Source organism: Zalophus californianus, chromosome 14 (assembly GCF_009762305.2).
Source record: "Zalophus californianus isolate mZalCal1 chromosome 14, mZalCal1.pri.v2, whole genome shotgun sequence".
In the NCBI taxonomy this organism is placed as follows: Eukaryota; Metazoa; Chordata; class Mammalia; order Carnivora; family Otariidae; genus Zalophus; species Zalophus californianus.
The window spans coordinates 45,875,997-45,902,453 of record NC_045608.1 but is presented as its reverse complement, the minus strand read 5'-3'; the positions used below and the strand labels follow the sequence as shown (position 1 = coordinate 45,902,453).

General features: G+C 49.5%; 1 protein-coding gene across 5 annotated transcripts in view; it reads right to left on the bottom strand.

The window, feature by feature from the left end:
• The window catches only part of CABLES1 (Cdk5 and Abl enzyme substrate 1), a 112,131-nt gene that overhangs the window by 10,916 nt on the left and 74,758 nt on the right, over nucleotides 1–26,457 (bottom strand). For all 5 annotated transcript variants that reach the window (XR_003516936.2, XM_027576365.2, XM_027576364.2 and 2 more), the window contains 3 exons: nucleotides 12,131–12,227; nucleotides 10,753–10,909; nucleotides 9,604–9,707 (listed from right to left, as the gene is read on the bottom strand). Coding sequence is in view for 4 of the 5 variants with exons in the window: in XM_027576365.2 (XP_027432166.2) it covers nucleotides 9,604–9,707; nucleotides 10,753–10,909; nucleotides 12,131–12,227 (358 nt within the window). In the remaining variant the exon portion in view is untranslated. The remainder of the gene's footprint in view (nucleotides 1–9,603; nucleotides 9,708–10,752; nucleotides 10,910–12,130; nucleotides 12,228–26,457) is intronic.

Sequence of the window (26,457 nt, the reverse complement as noted above, 5' to 3'; positions counted from 1 at the left end):
ACACAGCAGCTGCAGGGAGAGCCAAGCCCTTCAGTCACCTAGAAGCCATCTTCTAGGTGACAGAATTCCTCTGAATCCAGCTCTGCTGTCCAGAGGTACAGAAGCAGCATTCTGTCATCCTCCCTGTGTGGAGTTTCCAGCCTTAAGGCCATGTCCTTGCCACTGTTCCCGGCGTGGAGTGGGAAGCCTGCTGGCAGCCTAACCCTCTACTTCTTTATCTGGCTGTCACTGGGCTACTCTGTGGGTCTTTTCTAAAGTAGGTATGGTACATTTAGGGGTGGGGGATCTTTGCAAACCTCCATCTCTGTCAAGCCCCATTTCCTGACCCCCATGTGGCTGGCAGCCTTCAGGACAGTGTGGCAGAGATTGGATATGGGAGAGCTGGGCCTGGCCTTTCTAGGCTGGCTGCTCTGAGAAGTCCAAAGGCATCCAGGGAAGGAGAGGAGAATACGGACTATTGGAGGTTGCAGCCACCATCCCCAAGGCACGGGCCCAGTGATGCCATTACTTCAGTCTATCTGCTGACATCGATGGCGGTGGGGTAGGCTGGCTTCTGGGGCAGTGAAAGGCCTCCACGACGCAAGACAGCAGGAGAATGGTGGTGGACTGGGGATGCCAGTCTGAGCACCTTAGGCAGGTAGAGAACCCAACAGTGTTTGCATCAGTTTCCTGTGCTGCCATCACCCAGTACCACAGGCTGTGCGGCTTAAACAACAGTCTCCCGGTTCTGGAGGCTACGAGTCTCAGATCAAGGTGCCAGATGGGTTCCATTCTCTCTCAAACTATGGCTAGAATCCTTCCTTGCTTGTTCCTAGCTTCTGGTAGTCCCAGGCACCCCCTGGCTTGTGGATGCATCCCTGTAGTCTCTGCCAATCCTCACCCGGTATGCTCCCCACGTGTCTGCTCACATGGCTGTCTTCTCTCTGCCTCTCTGTTTATAACGACATCAAGTCATACTGGGTTAGGCCCGCCTTACTCCAGTATAACCCCAGCTTAACTAGTTTATATCTGCAAACAGCCTAGTTCCAAATAAGGGTCACAGTCTGAGGTCGTAGGGGTTAGGATCTCAACCGTTCAACCCAGTGCAGCGGTGCTTGATCGTAAGGGTGCTGCTACACAGCCTTGCGGGGCTCACTCCAGCTGCTCTTCCCAGGCTGGACACAGCTGCCCCACTGGCCGTGGCTCTGACCCAGGCAGCAGGTGCTCTTGGCCTTGGCCTCGCTGTGTGGGAGCCCTTCTAGTTTTTTCTTTCTCCACCTCCCTTGCTTGCTGGGACGGCTCCATCTTCAGTCTTGCTATAGTCTCTGCTTCTCTGAACTGCGGCTCTGTGGGGGAAGATCACAAACTCTGGAGCCATAACCCCTGGGTCGGACCCCAGTTCCACTGCCCAGTAGCTGGGGGGCCTAGTGAAACTGCTCAGTGTCCTGCTTCAGGTTCTTCATCTGGCTTCTCCATCATCTGCTGCATGTCGACAGATTTGTGGGTCTGTTTCAGATCTGACTTAAAACTCAGCAGGTTGGGGCCCACAACCAGGGCAGCTGAGTGGGCAGCCCCCAAAGCGACTGTCTGCTCCCTGCTGACCCCGCACAGCCCAGACTCTGGGTACTGGATGAATGACCCCGAGCCCACGGCTGCCGGGTCAGGCAGTTCCCAGAGGGGATGACGTTCCTTGCTATCCTCCGCTCCAGTTCCTATTGAGAACCGCTCTCCAGAACAGAAGCAGCCACGATTCTCCTGCGTGGTCCTGTCTTGAGGGTGCCTTATGACCTCTTGAGAGGCAGGACCTCTCGACCACCCGGAAGGCGGCTACCCTCTTTCCAGCGACAGAGGTGAGCCGAGGGGGCAGTACCAGAGGCTAAGCTGCACGCATGGGGTTACAACGGGCCCCCAGTTACTCAGCCCTTCTGGTTTGAGAGAAAAATGAACTAAAAGTGAGGCCACTGCTATGCACCAGGCTCCCCTTCAAGTCTAACTGTATAGAGACTCATAATGCCCAGGTTTTGCCCGTGCACGTTACTATGAATCAAAGAGCTAATAAACAGGCTGTGGTTCCTTCCTGGCCTGGGACGGCCTGGGACAGACGGAGTGACCACTGTTTCCAATGCCACCTAATTCCAGGCCGTGGGATTTGCCAGATGTAGGGCCCAGGGCAGAGGCCGACAGCTGGGCCAGGCTGCGTGGCACATGGAGAGCTCCAGTCCGGTGGTGCTTGCAATTTTGCAGAGGGGGCCATTCCACTCTTGGGATGAAAGGTAGCCTGAGTGCACGTTCGTGCGGTGGCCTGCCTGCAAGGAAGCTGTGTACGCAGCTGCATGAAAGGGGAGAGAGGAAGGTCAGCTGGGAGGAGACCACCCAAAACGCAGAGGCGCGATTCAGAAAGGGGCCCAGCCCGCTGGGGAGGGGAGGCAGCGTCACGAAGGCCCGCTGTGAGGCTGACACCTCAGCTACCTTCCAAGACACCAGGAAAAGAGGGGAAGGCCAGAACTTAGCTATCTATCTGGAAGAGTCTACCATATGGACACATTGAGAGATCTTTGGCTTTTTCAAGAACAAAGACTAACTTAGGAGAGGAGGGAAGGAAGGGACCTGGGGCCTCCCCGGGCTCACAGCACCGGCCACAATGCTGTGCAGGGGGGCGCCTCAGGGGGCGCTGGACGCAGTGGGAGACGGGGGGGGGGGCAGGTGAGTCAGGGAGCTGAGGCAGCAGGTGTGTGTGGGGGTACCTATTCCCCAATAACAATGCTGGAGAACAAAGAGGGGCTCAGAGCTGACAGGCTGCTGGATTGGTTTCAACTGAAAACAATATAAAAGGTGCTTCCACTTTGGGGCCTGGTAAGTCCCTCCTGTCTTCCCTACCCTCCGGCCCTGCACATCTCCCCGGGAGTTCTTATGAGCAGCTCAGAACAGATGTGCACTTGCTCTAGACTCAGCTACAGTTTCCCTCTGGGTCAGAGGAGCTCCTGGGGCAGAACATTCCAAAGGAAGGAGGGCTATCAGGCAGTGCTCCCTGCAGCTCCTTCCAGCCCCCAACGGCCCCCTACACAGCCCCCGCATGGCCGGGGTCCTCCTGCCTGACCGTCCCGGCCCCCCAAGCTCAGCCGGGCACTGGAACGCAGATGTTCCGTTCTCACTCAGGTCGTTAAGCAGAGCGGCGGCCCTCCCTCCATCCATCTAACCACGAACAGCTGGGCATTTCGGCTCTTCTCGGCATTTTCCCCTTTCAGTAAGAGAACAAGTAAATCACAAGGAAAACTGTGGGAACGAGTGGAAGGCCTTCATAGCCTGGGGCAGCATTTGTTGCTATTTCTACCCATCGGATTCCAAATCCATAACCCTGGATTTACTCTCCCGTCCTAGCCCTGAGGGGGGCAGCTCTTCAGTTTCCCTCACTAAAATGAAATCGTTCGCAAATCAAGGAGAGAAACACAGGAAAAACTGCTTTTGCTTCAGGTTTACACTGCTAGTGTGGATTTACCAGGAGGTGCAAAGCAGGCCCACAGTTTCAGGTATTTGTCAAATACTTATGTGGTACTACAGAAACTTCTAGACTAGTGTCTTCACTCACTTGAGAGGACTCTGGGTGGGTGTGGCCCTGAGTTCACTCTCACACACACACACACACACACACTATTTGGATGCACTTCTAAATACATGCTTCTTAATTGGTTGCCTCAGAGCAGGAGCTGATGAACTGTGCACGGGGTACCATGTTAAGACCACAAAATGGTCACTGAAAATCTGAGACAAACACATAGAAAGGAAGCAGATGCTACAGCATCTTGCGTAAAATGTAAAGCTAATATTTCATTTTGTATTCTTAAGAAAAGATGAGAAGAAAACCACAATATTGATACACACTACAACATGGATGAACCCTGAAAACATTATCTAAGTAAAAGCCAGACACAAAAGACCACACAGTGTATGATTCCATTTTTATGAAGTGTCCAGAACAGGCAAGTCTACAGAGACAGGAAGATTCGTGGTTGCCGAGGGCTTAGGGGTGGAGGGCCAAGGGTACAGGAGCTTCTTCTGGGGATGATGAAAACGCCCTGAAATTAATTATGGTGATGGCTGCACAACTTTGTGAATGTTCTAAAAACCACTTAATTATACACTTATTTTCTATTTTTAGTGGGCGCTATGCCTAATGTGGGGCTTGAACTCAACCCCTGGACCAAGAGTAGCATGCTCCACCAACTGAGCCAGCCAAAGCGCCCCTATACACTTTAAAATAAAGTCAACTGTATGCTATGTGAATTATATCCAATAAAGCTGTCACATACACACAACCCAAAAAAACCCTAAAGCCAGAAAACAAACCCACCACAATGCAATAGGGCATTTAAGAAGGCATTTTATTTTAACACGTGCACCAAAAGCTGGTGGGCCTGAGATCCCACTGCTCAGCTCCTATGCAGGTGCCTGGCAGATTTACCGTAGAGCTGGGGAAGCTCTAAAGCCCTTCCAAGTCTCAGGAGAGGCCTAGCAATGGTGTTATTGTAATGACTTACTACTTTGCCTAAACTGAATGAGCTTCAAGCACCTTGAAACCTGAGGGCCCTGGAAGGAGCCTTACAAGGGACGATCCCCTGGGGCTCAAGCTGCTTTAGCTTCTCTGTAAGCCCACCCTGCAGACAGGTAAGTACCTATGTCATCAAGATGGCTTTCAGTGGAAAAGAAATACGGTGAGGAAAACCAGAGCCCAACTGCCTGCCACACAGAAAGTTGACTTAGCCTTCCTTTTATTGAGTCTTAAATTTCCCACCGCTCAGCCATCTCATACTGTGCCGAAAAAGTTCTAAGACATATTCCCACAACACTGGGGAGGTCTGGGGGTAGGAAGGAGGAGTTTTTCTAGGAGTAGTGAATAGGCACTTTATCAAGAAGATCAATCCAAGAGATGTCCTCTCGAGATTTATATACCTATAGATATCATAAAGGTTATTAGTCGGTTTTCCTTCTGATGTCAAAACAGTTTGAGAGGGATTTCTTCCTGAGACAGGAAAAGGGACCAGATACACATTCAAATAATGTTAACTTTGTTGGCATTATCTCAGTCAGCTCTTTTGCTTACTTTCTCCTCTTAATTGCTCACCACACCCAGAAAAGGAAGAAAAAACAAAACCACTACTGACTTCAGCTGCCAGGTTCTAATGATAAACAACCACTTTCTGGCAAAACTTTAATTACAAGGCAGGCGGCGCACAGAGCAGGAAGCACCCGGTTCTCACTCGAGGCCTCGAGCCCACCCTCACCACACTGAGAAACACCATTATTAAGCTAAGGCCCTATAAGAACCTGCATGTAGCCAGGAGGCTCAACATACTTTCCTACTCTGTGGTCACCGTCTAGAAGATTCAGGGCCAAAACCACAGGGGCAGCTGCGACTTGGGTTTCTAGACTTGCCCCACGAGTTTTTTTTTTTTTTACTTCAAAGTTTCCCCTTTGCCCTTCCACAGCGGCTAATCGTGGGAGTGACTTACACAGGTGAAAGTTAAAAACCAGTGTCACTCTAAATGCAAGGCCAGCTCTATAAACGGCTGCCACAAACTTTGTACATGACAGGCTTCCTTCTAGGCCTCAGGGAAATGTCTGCCTCTGGAACTCTCCCACTTTTGAAGGCATGGAAACTGTGGCCACGAGTGGCCTTTTTATCTCGTACTTAGAACACACATGAATGAAAATACACATCCAACCACATCCTGGCAGGTTAACATCAGCTACACTAGGACCCAAAAGCCCGCTCCTGGGTATTTACCCAGGAGAAATGAAAATATATGTCCATGCAACATTTGTGTAAGAATGCCCATGGCAGCAATATTCATGGTATCCCTACCCAGGAAACCACCCAAATGTCCATCAATAGGAGTGGAGATAAATAAATTGGGGTATGTCCTTACAAGGGAACCCTACTCGGCAATTTAAAAAAACCCAAACTACTGATATGTGCAACATGAGTGAATCTCACCTATTCTATGAAGGAAGAAGGACCAAAAAAAATAAAAAATAAAAAGCACATAGTATATGATTCCACTTATATAAAGCGCTAGAATAACTAGTTTATGGTGACAAAGTCAGAACAGTATGGACAGGAGGGAACTTTCCATGCGGAAAGAAATGTTCTATCTTGATTGAAGCAGAGGTGACAAAATTCATGGAACTATACACTTAAAATGTGTGCGTTTGATCATACATAAATTACAACTTAACATGAAAAGAGAAAACAAGTAAATGGTGGCTGGGGGATGCAATGGGGCGAAAGGTTTAGCGCATCACTTTCTGGGTTGCTTGATTCTGCAGAGGCCGCATGAACATCTCAAACCCTGAAATGCCACAGCCCCTGGTTCTCAGAACAACAGCCCCTGGTTCTCAGGCTTGAGGCCTCCACTGGGCTGGCCTCCCCTGAACTGCGCTGGCGACCTAAGGGAGGCAGGCATAGGCTTAGGCACTAGGACCCCACAGGCCTCGAGGGCCAATATGAAGGGCGGTGGGCAGTGCTGCGTATACAGTCAGCCTGGCACCTGGCCGCACCCTTGCCCAGCCTTCCAGCAAAGGCCACTGACAGGAAGACCTGGGGGAGGGGACAGAGGAGTCGGGGCCTCACAGGCTTCGCACAGGTCTGACATCCACCTGCAGGGAGTGCCCTGCCAATGATGAGGGTTCCTCTAAGCTGGGTGAGTTTGTCCAGGCAGAGTGCCTCCCACCCACCCACAGGCCAAGATGGGCCCCAGACCCTCAAAGAAGGTTTTCAACAGCCTGGGTCAAGTAACCGTGTAGCTCTGTTTACCCTGGTAGTCAGTGCCTATTACAAGCACAGCTCCGTGTGCCTGGGGTCGAGTAAGTATGGAAAATCTGTCAGGATCATCATTCTCTGGGCTTGCCTTCTCCACTTGTGTGTGTGTGTGTATGCATGTGGGTGCACGTGTGTAGAGGGAAGGACAGTGACTGTCATTGTTAAAAATACTGATTTGATACACTCTTCCTCTTTCACCCCCCCCCTTGACAAGACAGGGTCTTGCACATGGGCCTTTCCCACCAAGGCCTGGAATGGCTGCTCCTTCTTACCCCTCACACTCACCTTCAATGCCATTTCTTCAGGGGAACCTTCCTGGAGGTAGACCTCCCACCTTCACCCCCCCACCCCACCCCCATCATCTCCTACCACTTTTCTTCACCCTCCTCATGACCGCAGTGACTTGTCTGCTTGCTCACCGTCTGACTTCCCCACCTGCTGTAAGGCTGAGGAAAATGGGGATTGTGGCCAGTTTGTTCTCCACTATATAAGGAAGCATCTGGCCTGGCACACAGTAGGGCCTCAGTCAGTACTGGCTTAGTAGACAAATCCTGTATCTTCAAGCAAACCAACCAAAACCAAAACCCCCATGCATACTTGTGCAAGTTTGCATGTGAAACAGCCCCATAATCCCTGCCTGCTTCTAGAGAAGTCTCCTGGGAGCCAGTCTGAGGCTCTCTGTAATACAAGACATGCATGGCAGTGACAGAGGAGAATGCTGAAAAGTGGCTGTCCCATATCTGATCAAAGTACAAATCTCTGCGGCCAGAAGAGGAGATGTACATCTTACGGAACTGACCAGAAAATGCAGTTCACGAGCCATTTCATTCTCTAAAACACATACTATTACAGGAAGCAGGGGCTGCAGATGCAAGCTGGGAAAATGAAAAATGAGCCAGTTAGGAACATAAAACACAGAGGAGAGGACATATATGCTGACTTCGCAAGTCATCTAGCACACTGCCCAAGGAGGAAAATGGCCTGTGTGCACAGGCACGTGCATGTAGCTGCGGCCCAGAACCTTGAGGCTCACAGTGAAATCACTTAAAGAAAAAAATAAATAAGATCTGGCACCAAACTGCCACCAGGCCTACAGGAGAGGCCCATGTCATCGCCAGACATAACCCAGCCCAGAGAAGAGCTCCCTGCCACACCCCAGTCGGTCAAAAATAGTGCCCCCTCTTATTCTCTTGCTTACTTAAAAATCTGTTAAACTGTTGGCCCAGTCATTCTCACGTCCTCCCCTGAGGTCGGCCGTTCTGCCACTGACTGCTGAGGGATGTGGGAGGCCCAGGCCAAGTGAGAAGAGCACCAGCCTCAGCCCCCACTTCCTGTCAACTGTGACAGCCTCACTGACTCCCCAAGCCACAGTTTCCTGACCATTACTTAGTAAGTAAAGCAATGAACAACATAAAGAATCCTATTCTTACACAAGTCATGACGTTTCAGTTGCTTCCTCCTTCACATGAGGGCGGTGGTTCTAGCCATTTATTAAACACTTATTATGTGCTAGCTTACATGAATATGGCCTGGCGCTGTAAAAGTAACAACTAATCTTAACAGGTCTCGGAGTGGGGGGAAAAAAACATACATGGCTCTGGTTCTGCTTTTTGTGTTAGGAGGTGGGAAATAAGGTTGGGGGAGTGAGAAGCAGGGGCAATTTTAAACTCAATGCCTTTGGCAATTCATGCTGACTCAGCATAGTGTATTAGAATAGGATTTTTGCTGGAAGCAACTGCGAAGGACCTGAGTTCTGCCTGGTGTCTCTCTGATGGCAGCTACTTGCCAAATGTTCAGGGAAGAAAGCGAGGCTGGAGGGTGGAACCCCAGTGCTGAGACCTCTCAGTTCAGAGTGAGTGTTCAGGGGCCCTCTGAGTAAACGGGGTCCCACTCTGGCCTCTGCAGACACAAGAGCCCAGAAGAGAAAAAGGACCGTTTGTTCATTCCCAAGGCTGGGGCTGCTGAGAACGGCATGGGCTGTGGAGGAGCAAGGGAACTGGAGCGGGATGTTTTGAGCTGCGCCCGCCCCCTTGGGGCCTGTCAGGGAGGTGGTGGGAGCATTCTGGGTTGGTGCTCTCCTACCTGATGCTATGTGCGGCAGACCTGGCCTGGCAGCTTTCCCACAAGCCCAGCTCTCCCCTTCTCCCACAGCTGCCCAGGATCCGCCTGCCGCTGAGTTGGGGCAAGTCTGCCCCAAGAAAGTACACAGGACCCAGACAGGCCCCACAGGCATCTGGAGAAACGGCAGACCAAGTGGTGGGAAATGGTGGTCAGCCAAAAGCAGAAACCAAAATTACACAAAGGGAAAACAGGAAGAGTCCATGAAGCAAAAACGGCAAGTAAAGGTTTTGCATTTAACGCCCAGAGTGGCCTACCTTCGCTCTCTCAAGAATTCTCTTGACAGAGAATTCTGTCATCTGGAGCCCAGTGCCCACTGTTTGCCTGGAGTGCACGTGGAGGCCTACAGTCACCAGGGAACTCCAAACAGAGCTGAACCTGTGGGGCCTGGCCCTCCCCTAGCAGGGTCTACAGATGTAGGAGCTCAGGTGTGTCCCCCCAGAGGTGAGGGTCCCTGACCAAAGTGGTGTATGCAGGCCAGGTGACCAGAAGAACCCAGGACCAGCCTATGCTGGGCCTTCTGTGAGCAACCTACACTGGGGAGTCCCCCAGAAGCTTCCCAGGCCGCGCAGTGTTTGAACCAGCCCCCTGATGCCAGAGAGCAGCCGCCTATTAGGGTGAGCATGCCTGAGGGGGCAGCAGGGGTGAGGCTGAGGGGGTGAGCAGACTGTCTCTCCACCACTACTCACCATGTACGAAGGAAAGATCAGAACTCGTTTGTGCTTGCCACAAGGCCACTGGGGGTCATCCAGGAGATTTGGGTCATAGTCCATAAAGTCTCCCAGGTCGCTACCTGAGGATCACACACAAAATAATCAATAGGGGCCCCGGACTCCCTGAAGCAGAAGCAGGAGGGCGAACGCCAAGACTAAAGTTAGACTGAAGCAAGGCCGGCCTCAGGTCGTTGAGCCCAGAGTCACAATGCACACTCTGCCCCTCAGGAAACATCCCTACATGCCAGTGAAGGGTATCCCCTGCACGAGGGGGGGGGGGTCACAAAATACTTAACGTTCTGACAGTTTTTCCACTTTAGAAAACTATGTATCACTCCCCCGGACCTGGGAGAGCACAAAACCTCACAGAGCATGAAAGATAAAGCGAGCACTCGGGTTACAAAATGGGGCACCAAGAAGGCGCACTTGCTAAACCTGCAGATCAAACGAGTAACTCAAGTCCTGCCACGTGAGCTGCATGTTTCTGGTGTGAAGGCTTCCAGGCAGGCTACCGTGTCCGTCCACAGATCAGAGCGGCGCCAGGGCAGACAGCTGTCAATGGCTAGAGCTGGTGGGAACCGAAGGACGGTGCTTCCGAACTCAGCACCCAGACAGGCCTGAGGAACTCCCCCTTCACCTGGAGTTTCTCTGGAGTTTTCTCCCTTGTTCGCGTCTTACAAAGGTGTGTAGAGGCAAAGCTAGAAGCAAGCAAGCCCTCCTTCACACTCACAGGCCACGAGAATCACAAAAAGTTCTCACACCTGATCCCAATTGGAACACTGGGAAAATATCGGCAAGAAGCACGGTGAGATAAGGAGCTGAGTGGGGGGAGAGGGCGGTCCAGCCATTATCTGCACGCTACAGATGGCCTTGGCATTTGTCCTTGCGGGAGCTTGGGAGTTGGTGGCTAAAACATCTCATTGGTGAGGCCCCCCTGTGGCCTGGCTGTGAACTTGTATGGTCTGAAACTGGGCTTGCCCCAAAGTCACGTGGCCTGTGGGATGGGTTCATGCTCCGTCCAGAGGCACCCGTCCTCCACTCTGCACACAGGGAGACCCAGCCCACACGGCGCACCGAGGCACCCTTCTCCACGCGCTGCCCGGCCCTGGCCCTGCCCAAGGTTACCTGTGTCCAGGCTCCCCTGGGTGCTGCTTGTGCGTCCTATGGAGAGGCTGCGGTGGCTCAGGTTACGGAACTGGGAGAAGGAGGAGGTGGAGTCTATGGTATTTCTCCGGGCTCCGAAGGCATTTGTGGGTAACAGAAATTGGGTGTAAGAAACAGTCTAAAAGGAGAAGACAAAAACGGACAAAATGGATTACTCCCAGGCAATGATAGGTTTGCATTCATATTCTTACATCTGCACTTCTAAAATCCAATGAGATCTGAGATGAAATTTGTTTTGGTATTTGTGCCAAAACCTAAACTCAACTAATTTGAGGCTACGTATAGTTTTAATTTATTGCACTTTGTGTGAATATTCGTGTCATATGGTAGTTTGAGAACTATCCCAGAAGCACTGGGATGTTGTGTAATACACGAGGCACATACCGCACTGGCTTTTTCTCTTTTTTTGAACACCACACGAGCTTTATACCCCACCAAGTGCAGAATTCCAGAACACGTCAGGCCCCAAGAGTGTCTGATAAGGGGCTGTGGCCTTCTGCATGTTCTGTTGGCAGATGTGATCTCTGATGCTTGTCTCTCGCTCACCTCCCTCATTCCTGCGTGAACACTCAACCTTCAGGAATGGACACAGAACAAGTGTTTTTCTTTCCACCTACTTGGAGAAGCACGGCCCATATACCCCCTGCTCGTGGGCTCAGGGCTGATGACGTCCGGGCACAGTGGTGACCAGCTGTTCTGGCAGAGGGGAGGTGGGGAGGTCACTAGCTGCCCCAGCAGCTTCAGCTGGAAGCAAGCTACCCTGAGATGGCTTCCCCAAATACTTGCTTCATCTCCATAAACAGGCTTTTGAAGGGTTTACAAAGATTACCTGGATCCAGCACAAAAAGGTCAAGTTCATCTTTGAACTTTCACCCCTCAGACTTCCACCCAGCAGCTCACTGGATTGCAGATAAGGAGGAATGTAACAGCTCTCCTGCTAGGTGCTCACTAAGGCTGACAGACTCAGCTTCTCAGGACCGTGGGAAGCCTCCCTCCCCCACCCCCCCAAAACAAACTTTCTAGTAGCGGGAATGTAGCTTGCTGACACCATCGGTTAATGCATGCTCAAACCACTCGATTCCAGAACATGCATGGGTGTGTGGGATACTCGTCAGTATCCGGCATTCCATCATAAATAGCACTGGGGGAGAAATACTATGCTGCTATTTCCTCACTGGCTCAGTGGGTTTCTGAGGGCACGCTAGGGGAGAGGGGACGGGCTGGCCCCAGACCTGGTTCCTCCACCATAAGCAAGGGTCGTGGTCTGTCACGCTGCTTCCAAGTCCTGACCCTGGTGGTGTCGGCAGCGACTTGCCGATTGGAAGCTAGGAAGCCTTACCTTCCCGTCAGCTCCCAGCTCCACACCTTCAAGGCCAATAATCTCTTTCAAGCTCACAGCACCTGTGGATTGCTTCCCTCCATCCAACTTCAAGTCCCTGGGGAGGACAAGCCCAAGGAAAAAAATGCTTTGGTTTGTACTCAAAAGAGCCACGACGATGTTTACTACACAAGACACCACAATCACACTGACGAAAACGAGCACGCAGGCCCTGGCCAACAGGATATCCCTCTGACCCTCCTGGGGGCCCGTTAGCACCACCTTGTTTCATCCACTTTGATATAAACGAAATGCAACCCTGCAGATGAAAGGCAGGCTCAGAAGCCGAAGGACAACTGATGATCCTCTATACAAGGCCCCTCAGCTCACAGTCCACTAACAGGAAGCCAGGGAGCATTCCCTGGGCATCACGGGGCAATGGTTGGTTCTCTTAGGCTCTGGCTGCTGGTTTCATTTTAAAGCTGGCAGAGACCACCTCTCCTGGCCGCCCCCTTTATTAGACAAGAGAAATCAATTCTTGTCCTAAACTGTTCCCAGGAGTACTGCTGGTAATTAAGGGATTAATGCCACCACAGTCACCCCAGCCTCCTTGCCAGGGGACCGGGAACACGATCATCTTTCTATAAAAGAACAATCTCCAGTATTATCAGGCATTTACACAGCACTTCACAATTTACAAAGACTTCTATGCATCATCTCTGCCATCCCTTAACATGAGCCTATCAGACAGGTATTGCTATTATTATCTTATTTCACAGAGAAAAGCCCACAGGAGGCTAAGTGACTTGCCAAGGTCACCAGGATAGTAGGCTGTAGAGACTGGTTTTGCAGCCAGGGCTGTTTCTAGCACCTCAGGTTGCCTGAGAGACGCAAGACTGAGCTGGCTGTGGTTACGCTCAGGTGTAACTGCTCACATTGTCAAGGATAATCCCCCTCCTTGCAGTGGTCCTCGGGCTTGGATGCTGATTAGAATCACCTGGGGATCTCTGACAAACTACCGCAGCCTGAACCCCACCCGCAGACATTCTGTTTCAGTTGGTATGGGGTGCAACCTGGGTGTCAGTTTTAAACACTTGCCAGGGGATTCTAAAATGCAGCCATGTTTGGGAAGGACTGTCTTCCAGTTTCTGGCTCTAGGATGTGGTGCTTGTTAGTCAAAAGTCATCTCAGGCTCGGCAGTGTTCTTGCTGTGTGGCCTGGAGAGAGGCACCACATTCAGGGGCTGGCTCCCACAACCTAAGCAAGAACAAGCAAAATGTAAAGGCAAGCCTCTCCAGGCCGAAGATAAAGAATTCAAGGAAAAAGAGAGGGAGCCGGGTGAGTGAGGGAAGAGACAAGGAACCTCCCCTTCTGCGAAGGAAAACAGGGCTTCTCTGATTTAGTTGAGCGATCACTGGCTCTGTAAGCCTACCTCTAATGCAGAAGTGTGATTAATGACAGTTTTAAAAGAAATAGCCAAGGGGCACCTGGGTGGCTCAGTCGGTTAGGCATCTGATTTTCAGCTCAGGTCATGATCTTGGGGTCCTGGGATCAAGCCCCGAGTGGGCTTCGCGCTCAGTGGGGAGTCTGCTCGTCCCTCTCCTTCTGCCCCTCCCCACTGCTTGCGCATGCTCTCACTCTCAAATATTAAAAATAAAAAAGGGAATAGCCAAAATTTGCATCCAGTAAGTACTGCATTTTTTAAAGGTAGTCTCCTTAGGACGCCATGGTATTGCTATGCTCAAAACTTTCTGGAGCCCCTCTGGGAATCAACACTAAAGTCACGCAAAAAAAAGCAAATAACCAACCCATTCCAGTCTGCAAACTTTGCATTTATACATATTTTTGCTCTGAACACTATTACTTGAATCAGTGCTCCCCCCCCCCGCCCCGCCTACTGACTGGACTGTAAATGAGTGTGAATGACTTCAAGTAATTCCAGGCATCAAGCTCACCCCCTAGGGATGGTGCAGAACAGTAACTCATAGAGCTGTAAACACTGCTAGAAGTTGCAGACCCATCCAGAGCTCCAAGCATATTCTGAGCAATGAGAGTACTTTCGGGATATGCCTCCTCTGCAGGGGGCTGTGAGGTCCAGGATGATTGAAATCACGTCACTTTATAAACATGCCCTGTGAAAAGAGACCTGCATTCCAGGTATGGATCTTAAATGTGCAGCTGGAAGGACCACGCAAGCAGGAGGGGAGCCGAGCGGGGCTCAGCAAGGCCACCAGAATCCAGGGATGGCACATGCCAGAGACCACCCACCCTGCTGCCCTGCCTCCTGCGGGAGCCATCCAGGCTGCCGGCCCTCACAAAGGGAAATGCCAACAGAGCAAGAACCTGAACCAGGCAACGAGGCAAAAGTAGCCGTGAAGGGCAAGAAGAAAGGGGACAGCCATGGCAGCCCAGGAAGGGGAGCAGGTACAAAGAGCGCAGCGCCTTGCATTTCATGAAAGGCTCTCCGGCTCGCTTCCACGACGTCCTCCTTGCCCGAAGTGCACCCTGGCAAGCACGTGCCTCAAATTCCCAACTCCCAAACAACTGTCTCCTTGTTTCCATTTTGCCAGACAGAAAATGTTATTTAGGGCTGAAACTAATTTAAAAGCAGGGCCCATCTTCATGAGGTAAGGAAACCCAAAGAAATAAGAATATTAAAATATGCCCATTTTAAGAGTGCTCCTGAATGGAGAGTTGGCTGCAGGCAGGGACAGAGGCTCATTCCATGTTTGTGTCCAGATATACACGATGTCTGATATGTAGTATTTACTTAAAGAAGCCAGGCAGCCTGGCTCTTTGCTGTCTCATCAGTGCTGGTTCCTTAGCTAAGTGCTCTGCTGAAGGCTGGTATTAACACGAGCCACACGAAAATGCTGTTATTTGCCCATTTTGACCTATGTACACAGTGATTTCACATGGCACCACCTGATTTACAGAAAGGGTGTAGGACTACTACAGATAGGACTTACCCGTGAGTGAAAAGCAAGCAAGAGACCTATGGCCCCGGACGCCCCCCTTTGAGGGGAACTGTGAATGGTGCAGCTGCTTCACTCAGAAAATAGCTTTTAAAAACTCCAGTGAAGGGACGCCTGGGTGGCTCAGTCAGTTAGGCGTCTGCCTTTGGCTCAGGTCATGATCCCAGGGTCCTGGGATCGAGCTCCACATTAGGCTCCTTGCTGAGCAAGGAGCTCCTTGCTTCTCCCTCTGCCTGCCTGTCTCTCTCTCTCTGATAAATAAATAAAATCTTAAAAAAAAATCTTTAAAAAAATCAAAACTCCAGTGAAAAAGGACTAAGCAGAAGTCCCCGGGGAGTAGTGATAAAATCTTGATGTTTTCTTTCTAACATCATTATTCTGAATTCTCATTAAAATGGTGTATGAAAACAAGAAATATCGGTTTGGCTCAAAAGCCGGCATTAACCCTCCAGGAGCAGGAGAGAGCTGGGGAACACAGAGCTGCAGCTGTAATTGAAAGCAGACTGAAGTCGGACTTTCCAGTTTCTTTGAAAAGCCTAGGAGATTATTTTTCCCAGATACATGTAGAGTCCAAATATTAATTTATTTATGTTCCACCTCCTTCTAAAAATGGCATGGAGGCAAGTTCAAATACCAGATGTGGATACTGGCCAAAACCGTGTGCATTACGGTTTACATGCTGTAGCTTGCACTCACAGACAAACATGGCTAGGCAGGTCCTACGGAAGGATCTCATTTGGACCTATGCACTAACAGAACCAGGGGTCAGGAACCATGGACAATGCAAGGGTCTGTTTTCTTCTCTTCCGCAGGCCCGGGGACACGATAGCTCAGACCTACTTAGCTGCAAGAGCTCATTTCTCATCTATTCAAGTTTCTTTTGCAGAGGCTGTAAGCAACAGACACACTCTGAAAACCCAGCACAAAGGTTTTCTTACAAAGTCTGGCCAGTGGGGATGGGGATGGATGGGAGATGGTTTAAGGGGGTACGGGGTAGGGGCTTATAGAAGATGTGGGAGGTGGTGAAAACAGAAGATGAAAATGCATTTGGGGAGACAGCCATATACCCTTAAGCAAGGGGCAGAAATAGAGGTTCTTTGTGGAGCGAAACCCTATTCTTCAGAGGATGGCCCTGCAGTTCATTGAATGTAGCTCTCCTCGAAAGCCTGTGACTTGGTGGTTGGAAACCCCCTGGACGTGTCTTAGTTTCGGCTCCCACGGCAAAGAGCAAATACACATGATTTTGCAGTTGTGGAATCATCTGGTCAGAGCACATGGCCAATCTAGATATCCTGGTGCCCAAAGGGGATTACCTAGGTCACTGTAACCACACTACGGCCACTCCTGATTTCATCCAGTGTAACGGGCAAAATGATCTTTCATTACCTTTTCTGATGCTCAAGGAGCCATAATGCATGGAACTGATCAAACAAGATTCCCTATTAAATAACAAGAAGTTTCGGGGCACCTGGGTGGCTCAGTCGGTTAAGTGTCTGCCTTTGGCTCAGGTCACGATCCCAGGATCATGTTGCAATGTTGCTCATGATCAATGTTGCAAATGGGGCTCCCTGCTCCACGGGGAGCCTGCCTCTCCCTCTGCCCCTCCTCCCCTGCTTGTGCGTGCTCTCTCTCTCTCTCTCTCTCTGACAAAATCTTTAAAAAAGAAAAAAAGTTTAAGGTAAGGCCTTTTCCTTAAGGAGCATATAATTAGTGAACCAATGTTACTCCTAATAAAAAATGATTTAAATACTTAACACCTGGAAAGTAGATGGAACTGTGTGAGTAATCCAATTAACTAGTTTCCAGGGCTTTCAGCCTCCAAGATGGCCTGCCACTTGTGATCATTTAATGGTGCTCTAAACTTGAGACCTTGGAATGCCAAACAGAAGCATCACTGGGCACTTGCTCGTTAAGGGACAACAATAGTTTGAACACTTTGATGCATAAACAATTTAAAAGCCAGTTAAATATTAGGTTTTCCAGATCTTTCAGAAAAAAAAAATTTGCTGCAGAGAGCAAAGCTTGAAAGCTGATTAGGAAATACCACTTGTGAGCTAGTTTTAATTAAGAGATTATGCATCAACTGGAACTCAGTGATACAAGCATTTATCATAGTTTAGGAAGTCCTATTTCTCGCCTCTTCAGATACAATACAGCTGCCATCTTGGATTGGATCTGCTTACTTGTATCAGAGCAGAGCGTTACACCACCACAGTTCAGAGTCAATGGGACAAAGCCCAGGGCTGACAGGAAAAAGTGAAATCAAAGCGGCTTTTAGTCTACAAGTCCTGCCCCTCACACTCAGCACTCCATCGATAAGCCATCCCCTCAAGGTTAACTGGCAGACAATGAAGAGGACTTAATGTAGCTTACACCAAAATCTTTGTCTAAGGGCAGCTCTTATAAATAGCTGGATAACGGCATGATTCATCCATCAGATCATTCCAGAATCTGTCTGTGTGGGAATATGGCTGGTGTGAGGAAAGAAACACAATTTGTGAATGTGTAATTTTCCACAACGAAAAGAGATGTGCAGGGGGAAAGTGGGTAGGGAGGAAGAGGGGGATGGCAGGGGGCACTTAGGCTTCCAGGCCCCCTCTCAGAAGCTATGTCACAAAACAATCAACACTCAGGAAACAGACCCAAGAGAATGACCTCATCTGAAATGCCCCCCATGCCAAAAGCTAAGAAGGACATAAACAAATACGTGGGCACTGCTCTTTTATTTTTTTAAGATTTATTTATTTATTGGGACACCTGGGTGGCTCAGTCGGTTAAGTGTCTGCCTTTGGCTCAGGTTATGATCTCAGGGTCCTGGGATCGAGCCCCACATTGGGCTCCCTGCTCAGCGGGGAGCCTGCTTCTCCCTCTGCCTGCTGCTCCCCCTGCTTGTGCTCTCTCTAGCAAATAAAATCTTAAAAAAAAAGATTTATTTATTTGAGAGAGAGTGAGAGGGGAGCTGGGGCGGGGGGTGGAGGGGACGTAGAGGGAGAGGCAGAGAATCTCAAGCAGTCTCCCCGCTCAGCGTGGAGCCAATTTGGAGCTCGATCTGATGACCCTGAGATCACAACCTGACCCAAAACCAAGAGTCGGACACTCAAATGACTGAGCCACCCAGGCAACCCTGGACACTGCTATGTTAAAACATGCCCCCAGAAGTACCTTGTGCTGCGCTGCGAAGCCATGTTCTTCACCACATGGTCTCACACATATCCACAGTAAGCGAACCCAGTCACTATCGTTCAGTCAGGTCTGGTTATCTGAATGGGTCCGTTCCTACACACACACATCATCAAGCTGGAATCATCCGATGTGGTTATTTTACATAACCGAATCACAAGTTAACTGGGTTCACTGCTACTTCCTTCTGATTGGATCCCTATATACAGAAATACCTACTGATGTCAGTTTCAGGAAATAAAGTGCATCTGGGCGCTTGTGTCAGTCCCCGTATGCAGACAGTCCTGGGACTGGCCCTCAGTACGATGCCTGCAGTCTCTCACTCACCAGTGGGTTGTGTTCCAAAGCTTTTGAGTTGGCCTTCTGGAACTCAGAACGCATTTCCCACTGAAATGATGTTGCAAATGGAGATCAGCCCACAGTGCGCTCTTTTAGCCTATAATGTCACCGAACTAGCCCCATAGTAAAGCAAGAGTTCTGGTTTCAGGAGCAACAGCTCAGAGGCATGTAAGAGGGTGAAGAAATAGGAAAAAGTGGAGTCTCTCTCATGGTTTCCTGGTTTGGGGCTAACCTTCAACATTTTAAAGGCGATCAAGTTTGCATTATTTCCACTTTCCTCTCTGGACCTCCTTTTCCTTCTCAGGACCCCAGGATCCTCACTCCTAAGCTGTTCCTGTCTCACAATTTCTCCCCTCTCTCTACTTCTGAACCCATAGATTGCTTGGCAGCTCCTGGCCCCAGGGTGATAGCACAGCAGCCCAGAGGACAGGACCAGGGCCCAAGAGGAGGGGACAGTGGTCTTAGCTCTAACACTAAGAGCTGTTAATCAAGTGGGGTCTGCCTACTTAAGAGAGTCGGGAAACTTACTTGCAATTTATTTTGTAAGCAAAGGGTTGCCAAGCCAAACCACAGATCCACACTAGAAAAGAGAAGGCAGTGACTCATGTGGATAAAAGGCAAAAAGACTCCGTCGGGCCTTGGCAAACTGCTGGTTGAGAGAAGAGGAGCTGGTTCAAGGCTGGGACTCTTCCCAGAAAATAGTATAATTTACAAGCTTAATCTGAGAGGAGTGTTTACAGCTATGAGAAGGTTTGATGTTACAGTTATAGTGAAAGAGATGGGCAACATCTGTTCCTCTTCTGTGACCAGCTTCCAATAGCTTGTTTTGAAAGGTGGGATTTGGCAAAGCTTCTTCCCACCAGCAAGAGAGATGAAAACAAAACAATCAGCTCCTCATATCCCATACAAGCACATGTAGGGGATAAGAGAAAAAAAAAGACTGGAAGGAAATAGGCCAAAATGTTAATGAAGGTTTTGTTCAGGAGGTAAGGGCTCAGTAAATTTTACCTTCCTTTCATTTTTACACACATTCTAGATGTTTAAAAATAAGCATGTACCACTAAGGAAAACAATTTAAAGACCAGATAAAAGCAGATCTGAAGATGAATCCCTTGTTGTTTGTAGAAAAAGGGCCGGCTAACTCATCAAAAATCGGACTGAGATTTGCTGTGTTGGGGCAGACTTAAAAAGAACAATGAAATAATTCTGTGACTCGACAAAAATGGAACCAAAGTGAACATTTAATGAGTACCTACTACGTACGGCCTGGCAGGCTGCTCAGAGCTTTCATATTTAATACTGTCAAAACTCCAAGGCTGACATCATAGCCAGTTTTACAGATGAGTGGGCCTGGGACCAGCAAAGCTAATTAATTTGCTGGGACTGCGGATTCTGCCTGACCGCCGGCTCTATCCCACGCATCCTATGCTCCTTGGCTTCAGATGCCCCTCAGCACAAAAGGCAGGGATGGAGGACTGTGGTTTTCCTACTGGGACCATGAAGGATGGAGTGAAAATGAGTGGGCTTCTTATTCCCACTCACTTTTCTGGAATAACTGTGGTTAGCTATTTTATTTATGGGCATTCTGTGTAAACTTGTATTGGAGGAATGATTTCTTCAGAAAAAAAAAAAAAAAAGTCTGAAAACCACAGGACTGAACAGTCTCCAAGTCCCTTCTAGCTCTAAAGATCTATCTTTGGAGTTGAAGTGTGCTCCTTACCACTGAACTCATGAAATAGCATGTGGCGAATCTTCTGGGTCATGTATCCTTTAGGGAGTTAGCCTGGGGATACCCCGAGAAGTGGCAATGCCCTCATGTCCAGGAGGGGCTTCTACACCCTTGCAAGTGGTTTTTGCTCATTGAGCTCAGCCCACAGGCCTGTGTTATGAATGACAACTCACCCTTGTTAATGATTAGTGGGACTCGGGCCCAACTGCAATTTACTTGAAAGGAGTTAGCGCAGCCTGTAAGCCAGTCTTCAGTCTAAGCATGCAAGTAAATCCCAACATCTTCCCAACACATGTGCCTGATTAGACATGGCCATGCTGGGCCCCAGAAAAGGCCAGACAGCGAGGACCAGACAACACGCCAGTGTGTGAAGGTGTCAGTGGGTGGTGGGAAGGACCAAGGCAGAGCCTCACTTCACCTAACATGGAAAGGGCACCAGTGACAAGATGAAGCTCCCCACTGCCCCATGGGTAGTACTGGGCCTGGGAAAACCAACCCCTTCTAACTGTGCAAAAGTCAACTCAAAGATGACCCTTGCTTTAAGCAAAAGCAGTATATATGAAAAGGAAAATCACATGTTGATCAAGGGCTGGAAAAGCCAGCCAGCTGAAAGCCAGGAAACTGATGGAGCTTGGGCAGACCAGGTGTGACATCAGCAAAAGGCCCTTGGCATTCCTGGGTTTAATATGCGGGGTGTTAATATTTGTGAGCAACTCAAGGAGCACAGCACAAGTGATCCATTGTGTTGGTGAGGCTAACATATGGGGGAGTCGTCTGGCTGGGTAGGTCAGGCGAGGGAACCTAGATGGGGCTTAGCACCTGCATCTGGGTTCAGCCTGACCCCACCTTTAGTCACCACAGACTTAGCAGCTTTCACTGTGGCCATGACAGTTATTTGCAGAAAAGCAGGGCGCAGAGGTCCATGACCGATCATCCTTGTTGGCATCTTCCAGACCCCTCCTTCTGACTGCCCATCGAGTGCTGCCATTCCTATCAAGATGCCCACAGGGATGGGGTGCCAGGCTGAGGACCCCAGGGAGCACCTGCTCCTGCTGAGGCAGACAGTCTGGCCATCATTTTTAGGGGGCAATGATATAGTCGTAAAATTAGCCATTCTCCAAAGTCTAGAGACACAGTCCTCAGAAATACCATTTGTATCATTCATTCAACAAATACAGTGTCACTAGGCACACTGCGGTGTGAGTGATGCCTTGAGAACTAAGACAATCCACCCTCAAGGAGGGTTAAGGTCAAATACAAAGACATGAAAATGTATTTGTTAAGTGCTCAGACAAGCCTAAGGGTACCATGGAACACGAGTGGCCTCTTAGTAGGGCCTTGAGGCAGGGCGTTAGGGGGGACTATGAGGGTGGCCTGAGAAAGGGCCCTGGAGGAGAGGTCTGAGTTCCATCAGTAAGAAGCTCCAGTGGGATGAGGGGCAAGAATAGTCTTTCAAACTCTGCACCAAGTATAAATGCCCCAAAGGCAAGGAGAACCTGTCATGGAGCCGGGTATCCTACTAAGGCCAACAAGAGAGGCCATGGGAAGAAGATGGGTCTGAGAGAAGAACTGAGGCCAGAGCCTAAGGCCCTGTCTCTGTGCTCACTACTCTAGAAAACCACAAAAGAGACTTTCAGCAGGGGTCATAAACCTCGAGTTGCAAAAATGACAAGCATCCAGGGTGCGAGGGCTCCCACGTATCTGACTTTGGTCCTATTTTCCTAAACTCAACACTAGTTCCGGCTGAGGGCTGTGGTCAGGAGCCCACAGTGGCACTGGTGAGAACCGAGGGGGCTGGCAGCACCAGTTTCGGGGCCCAGGGCTGGGAGGCTGCAGGGCTGGGGGTGCTGCTTTCGCTTGGGATTTGGAGATGTATGGAGTCTGATTAAACATTGTCTTCTCAATAAAATTGAAAAAAAAAAAAAACAACAAAATGAAAGTGAAACAAAGACATTTTCCGATAAAACTTGAAGCAATGGATCCGTACTAAAGAAATAGTAAAGGAAGAGCAAGTTCTTCAAGATGAGACCAAAAGATAGCCACCGGGAAATTTAGAAGTTTGGGAAAGAATGAACACTGGAATGAGTGTTTATCTGGGTAAATGCAAGGTCTATGTTTTTGTTCCTTTCTGCCATTTCCCTCTATTTCTTTACAAACTACACGACTGTTTGAAAACACTAAGAGTTTCCTCTTTCAGGGAAGCATGTTTGCGGGGGTGGGGGGGGCAGAGTAAAGGGATCCTTACATCCTGAGGGTTCCCTCCTGGGACTGATGCCGGGTTAAGGCCTGGGGTCCTTCGGTGGCCTCCACAGATTCAGTGTGGGCACAGGTGGATTCTCTAGTGAGCCACTTATAGCAGAGATGGCAGACAGGCCCACAGTACCCAGGAAGGCCAAAGACTACATTTCCCAGATGCCCGGAGGCGGCCTACGTTCTGCTGAGCCCAAGCCCTCCTGTGGAGGCTGGAGGTAGAACTAACACAGAGTGGAGCCGGGGGTCAGAGCTGTGGGGTGGAGACATCCACAGCAGTGTTTCCACAGGAGAAGCCCAGAGTGTGGCCGCACGTTTGTCCCAGCTGCACTGCTTCCCACGGGCTCGCTCCTGGGTGTCTATACTGCTTTCTCTCTTTCCTGGACATTCTGTGGACCACCCTAAGTCCACTGCCTGCCCCCAACAGTCAGGGAGGATCCTGTTGTCTGAGCATATCCCACCCTGTACTCCATCTCTCCGTGCCCATCAGAGCCACAGCAAGACTCTGAGTTCCTAAACTGGAAGAGCAGGAACGAAGGACAGTTATTAGAAGCATCTTGTTTTATCTAACAGATGATTTCTTGAAGTGCTGTATGCACGCAAACTCTGCTAATCAAATGATATTTTAAGAAAGAAGAGAGCTCATTAAGCAAGCAAGGAGGCCTTTTATTTAAAAAAAAAAAAAAAAAAAAGCCCTGTCACCAATCCTTTTGTGAAGGAAAGACATATTTGGTGCTAATGTAACTACTTAGCACACTTTCTCAAAGAGCAGCATTTTCCAGCATGGTGTAAAGACAGGAAGAAGACCCTTACCAGTGTCTGAATCGCCTCCTGGTGGTGTTTGTGGGGTGACTGGCTAGGGCTGGGTGGGTACTGGGGAGACCTCAGCAAGCAGCACTTCAGGATCCTGAACCAGCGACGCCCACACGCAGCCTGGGTGTCTGCACCACGCTGATACCTGCATCATGCTACCTCCTCCCCACTTCTATGGACCCTCCTATTCTCTAGCCAACAAACATTCAGATGAGGGGAATCACAAATTATTTTCACCCAAGACTCCACCCAGAGATGCCTGGGGTTTGCCCTTGGAGGAGCCAGGCTGCAAGGTGAAGTACAACCTCCAAAGCCTTTGGAAGGTCACCACCCAGCACCAACGCCACTGGGTCCCCAGGACATGGCCCTCCTAGGGCACATACACAGAGCTCCACCAGCACCCAGATACGCACTAGCCAGCCAGTGTCTCGCACTGGTGGTCCTGAGCCAGCAGGCGGAGCCCCAGGGCATGACGGTGAAAAAAATACACACTCGGCTCTCAGCTGTGCGTCAGTGCTTTGGGAACTGCTCCTGTGGGGTCCATCTGCCCCAAAGCAGAGAATACAGCACCTCACAGAGCCTGCGGTCGGCCTGCCCGCCCTCCCTCCTACCTTGGCCACCACTGCTATGCCAGTCTGCCCCAACCTCATACCCGTAAACTGAGAATTCCAGAACCCACCTCATGAGCTTCTGGTGAAGATTAAATGAGTGAATGTATAAAAAGCCCTTAGCATGGCGCCTGACATACCATAAGCCTTTTTTATGCTTCAGCTTGTGTTCCTACTGTTACTGTGTTCACACAGATGTGGGACTACCTAATCAGCAAATCCTAAGGAAATAGGCTCTTTTTCTCAAGTATCTTTATCTATGAATCAAGGCAGGAAAGAACAGTTTGAAGAGTATAGTATTTGCTAAACAACCAGAGCGGTCTGCTTCAAGCAGGAGCTCTAGAAATCACTGTGAATGATTCTACTGTCAGCTTGGAAATATAAACCTGATGGCATACAAAATGACCCCAAACAAGCCCACACTGGGAGACCATGTACCAAACAAAACTGCAAAGTCACCAGACCTGTGCTTAAAACAAAAAAAACAAAAAAACCTCAAATTTTAAAAAACTGAATGGAGAATCATTATTCAGATAGGAGCTCTAGTTCTAGCAGCTGATTGTCAGTGGATGGAAAGTGTGAACAGCATGCCTCATTCATAAACTCCTCATTCAACCAGACTTAACAGCTTCCACATTGGCAAAATTGACAAGGATGAGAACGGAGTGTGCAGGATCTCTGGAGAGTCTAGTCAAACCTCCACACTGTACGAACTGAGACCTGGAGCAGGCTGAGTGATGGGCCTGTGGCCGTGACGTCCAGGACAGCTCACTTCTGTCTCTACCCCCTCCCCTCACTACCTAGGGGAAATCGCTGCAGTCTGGGTCAGCAATGGGGGCCCTGCGGGGATGGTGCTTTACCCAATTCTCTCAACGTGCCAGGCGTTATAGAGAATCCCCACCCCACCCCCAAGCAGTTCACAAGGGGCCAGACCACCTTCTATATCCTCAGACATCAACAGTGAGGCTGGAAAAATCCTTCTCCGCTTCTCCAAGACCTCATACTTCTAAGTCTTGATTAAGAGCTGCTGTCTCTGGGGAGCACTCCCTGATCCCTGAGTTCCTTAAGCACCTTCCTCTATGCTCCAGCTGCACACTGCTGAGGACTCACTTCATTGTTTGTTCTTGCATCTGATGGTCACTGTCTTTACTAGCTGGTTTGTGTCTCCTACCCTTAGAGGGTGACAAGTCAAGAGACATTTTCATGTTCACCACTGTATCCCTACTGCTTAGAACAGTGCCTGGCACATGTAGGTTTGATGGGTTCTGTGGAGTGAATGAGTAAATCCTGCTGTGCCGTAGTAGTGCCTGAATTTCTACTCAGGAGGCAGGCACGGGTGGCAATATACTTGGGAGGGGATGGAGACTTACACAGCAAGCTCTTGGCTTTTACTGCCAATAGTAGATACAATATAAATGTGGGTGTTGCTAAAGATCTGGGGGCAGTTAAAGCACTCCGTAGCACTTCTCTGGGACTCCCAAGTTGTGCTGGGTTGGTTGTTTACATGTCTGGCTTCCAGCTTGGTAATAAGATCCTGAAGAGTGGGTCTTACTCATCCCTAAACCCTCCCAGCCTCCATCAAGGCCTTGTACCCATAGGGGCAGAAGAAACGCATGAGTAAATGAACGAATAACTAGTAAAACCTCTCCTCAGACTGGCCTGTCTGCTTTGTTCAACTGATGTCAGGAGCCAAAGTAAGTGCTCAGCTCAGTTTAAAACCAAGAACAAAGCTTTGGGGTCAGGGCCAGCCAAGACGTGAGAGCCAGACTTGGGAAGCTCCAGCGCAGCAGGAGAAGCCAGAAAACAGAGCAGGAAAGAGATAAGGCCATCCTGATAGATGCTTTCCTCATAAAAGAGGTTCAAGTACACACTGGATGAACTTCTGAGTTTCCTGTTTTTAAAACTTCCTTATGATGAAGTTGGAGCTGGACACCATCCCTTTTAGCAGGGGGGGTTTACGCTTGTCTGGAATAATCAGGCGCCTGTGGCTCAGTCCATGTGCATAAGCACAACAGAAAAATGGCGACCAGAAACCACAAAGTCAATGGGCTAAGGTGGCTGGAGTACTGGGTTCTGGAGCTGCTGGTTCTGCTGGGCATCCACCCCTGTGCCCAAGGGGCCCCAGCTATGAAGCAAGGAGGCCAGGCCACGTCATCTCTGAAATCCTTCCCACCCCTGCAATGCTTGGATTTGTGTCCCAGTCACACCGAGAACTCCAGCAGAAAGGTATTAGTTAATACAGGCATGAACTAAAGTACCGTAAAGTATGTATGTATATAATTTACCAGTATAAATACTTCCATTACTTGAGTATAGCGATTTCCCAATACTTAATAAAAACAATCCTAGTTTTAAGTGGCAGTTATTCATGAATAGGATGTCTGCTAATCAAAAAATTTACAAAGCAGTACTGCTTCTTCATCCTGCTGCTAAATTACAATATTTTGAATGGTG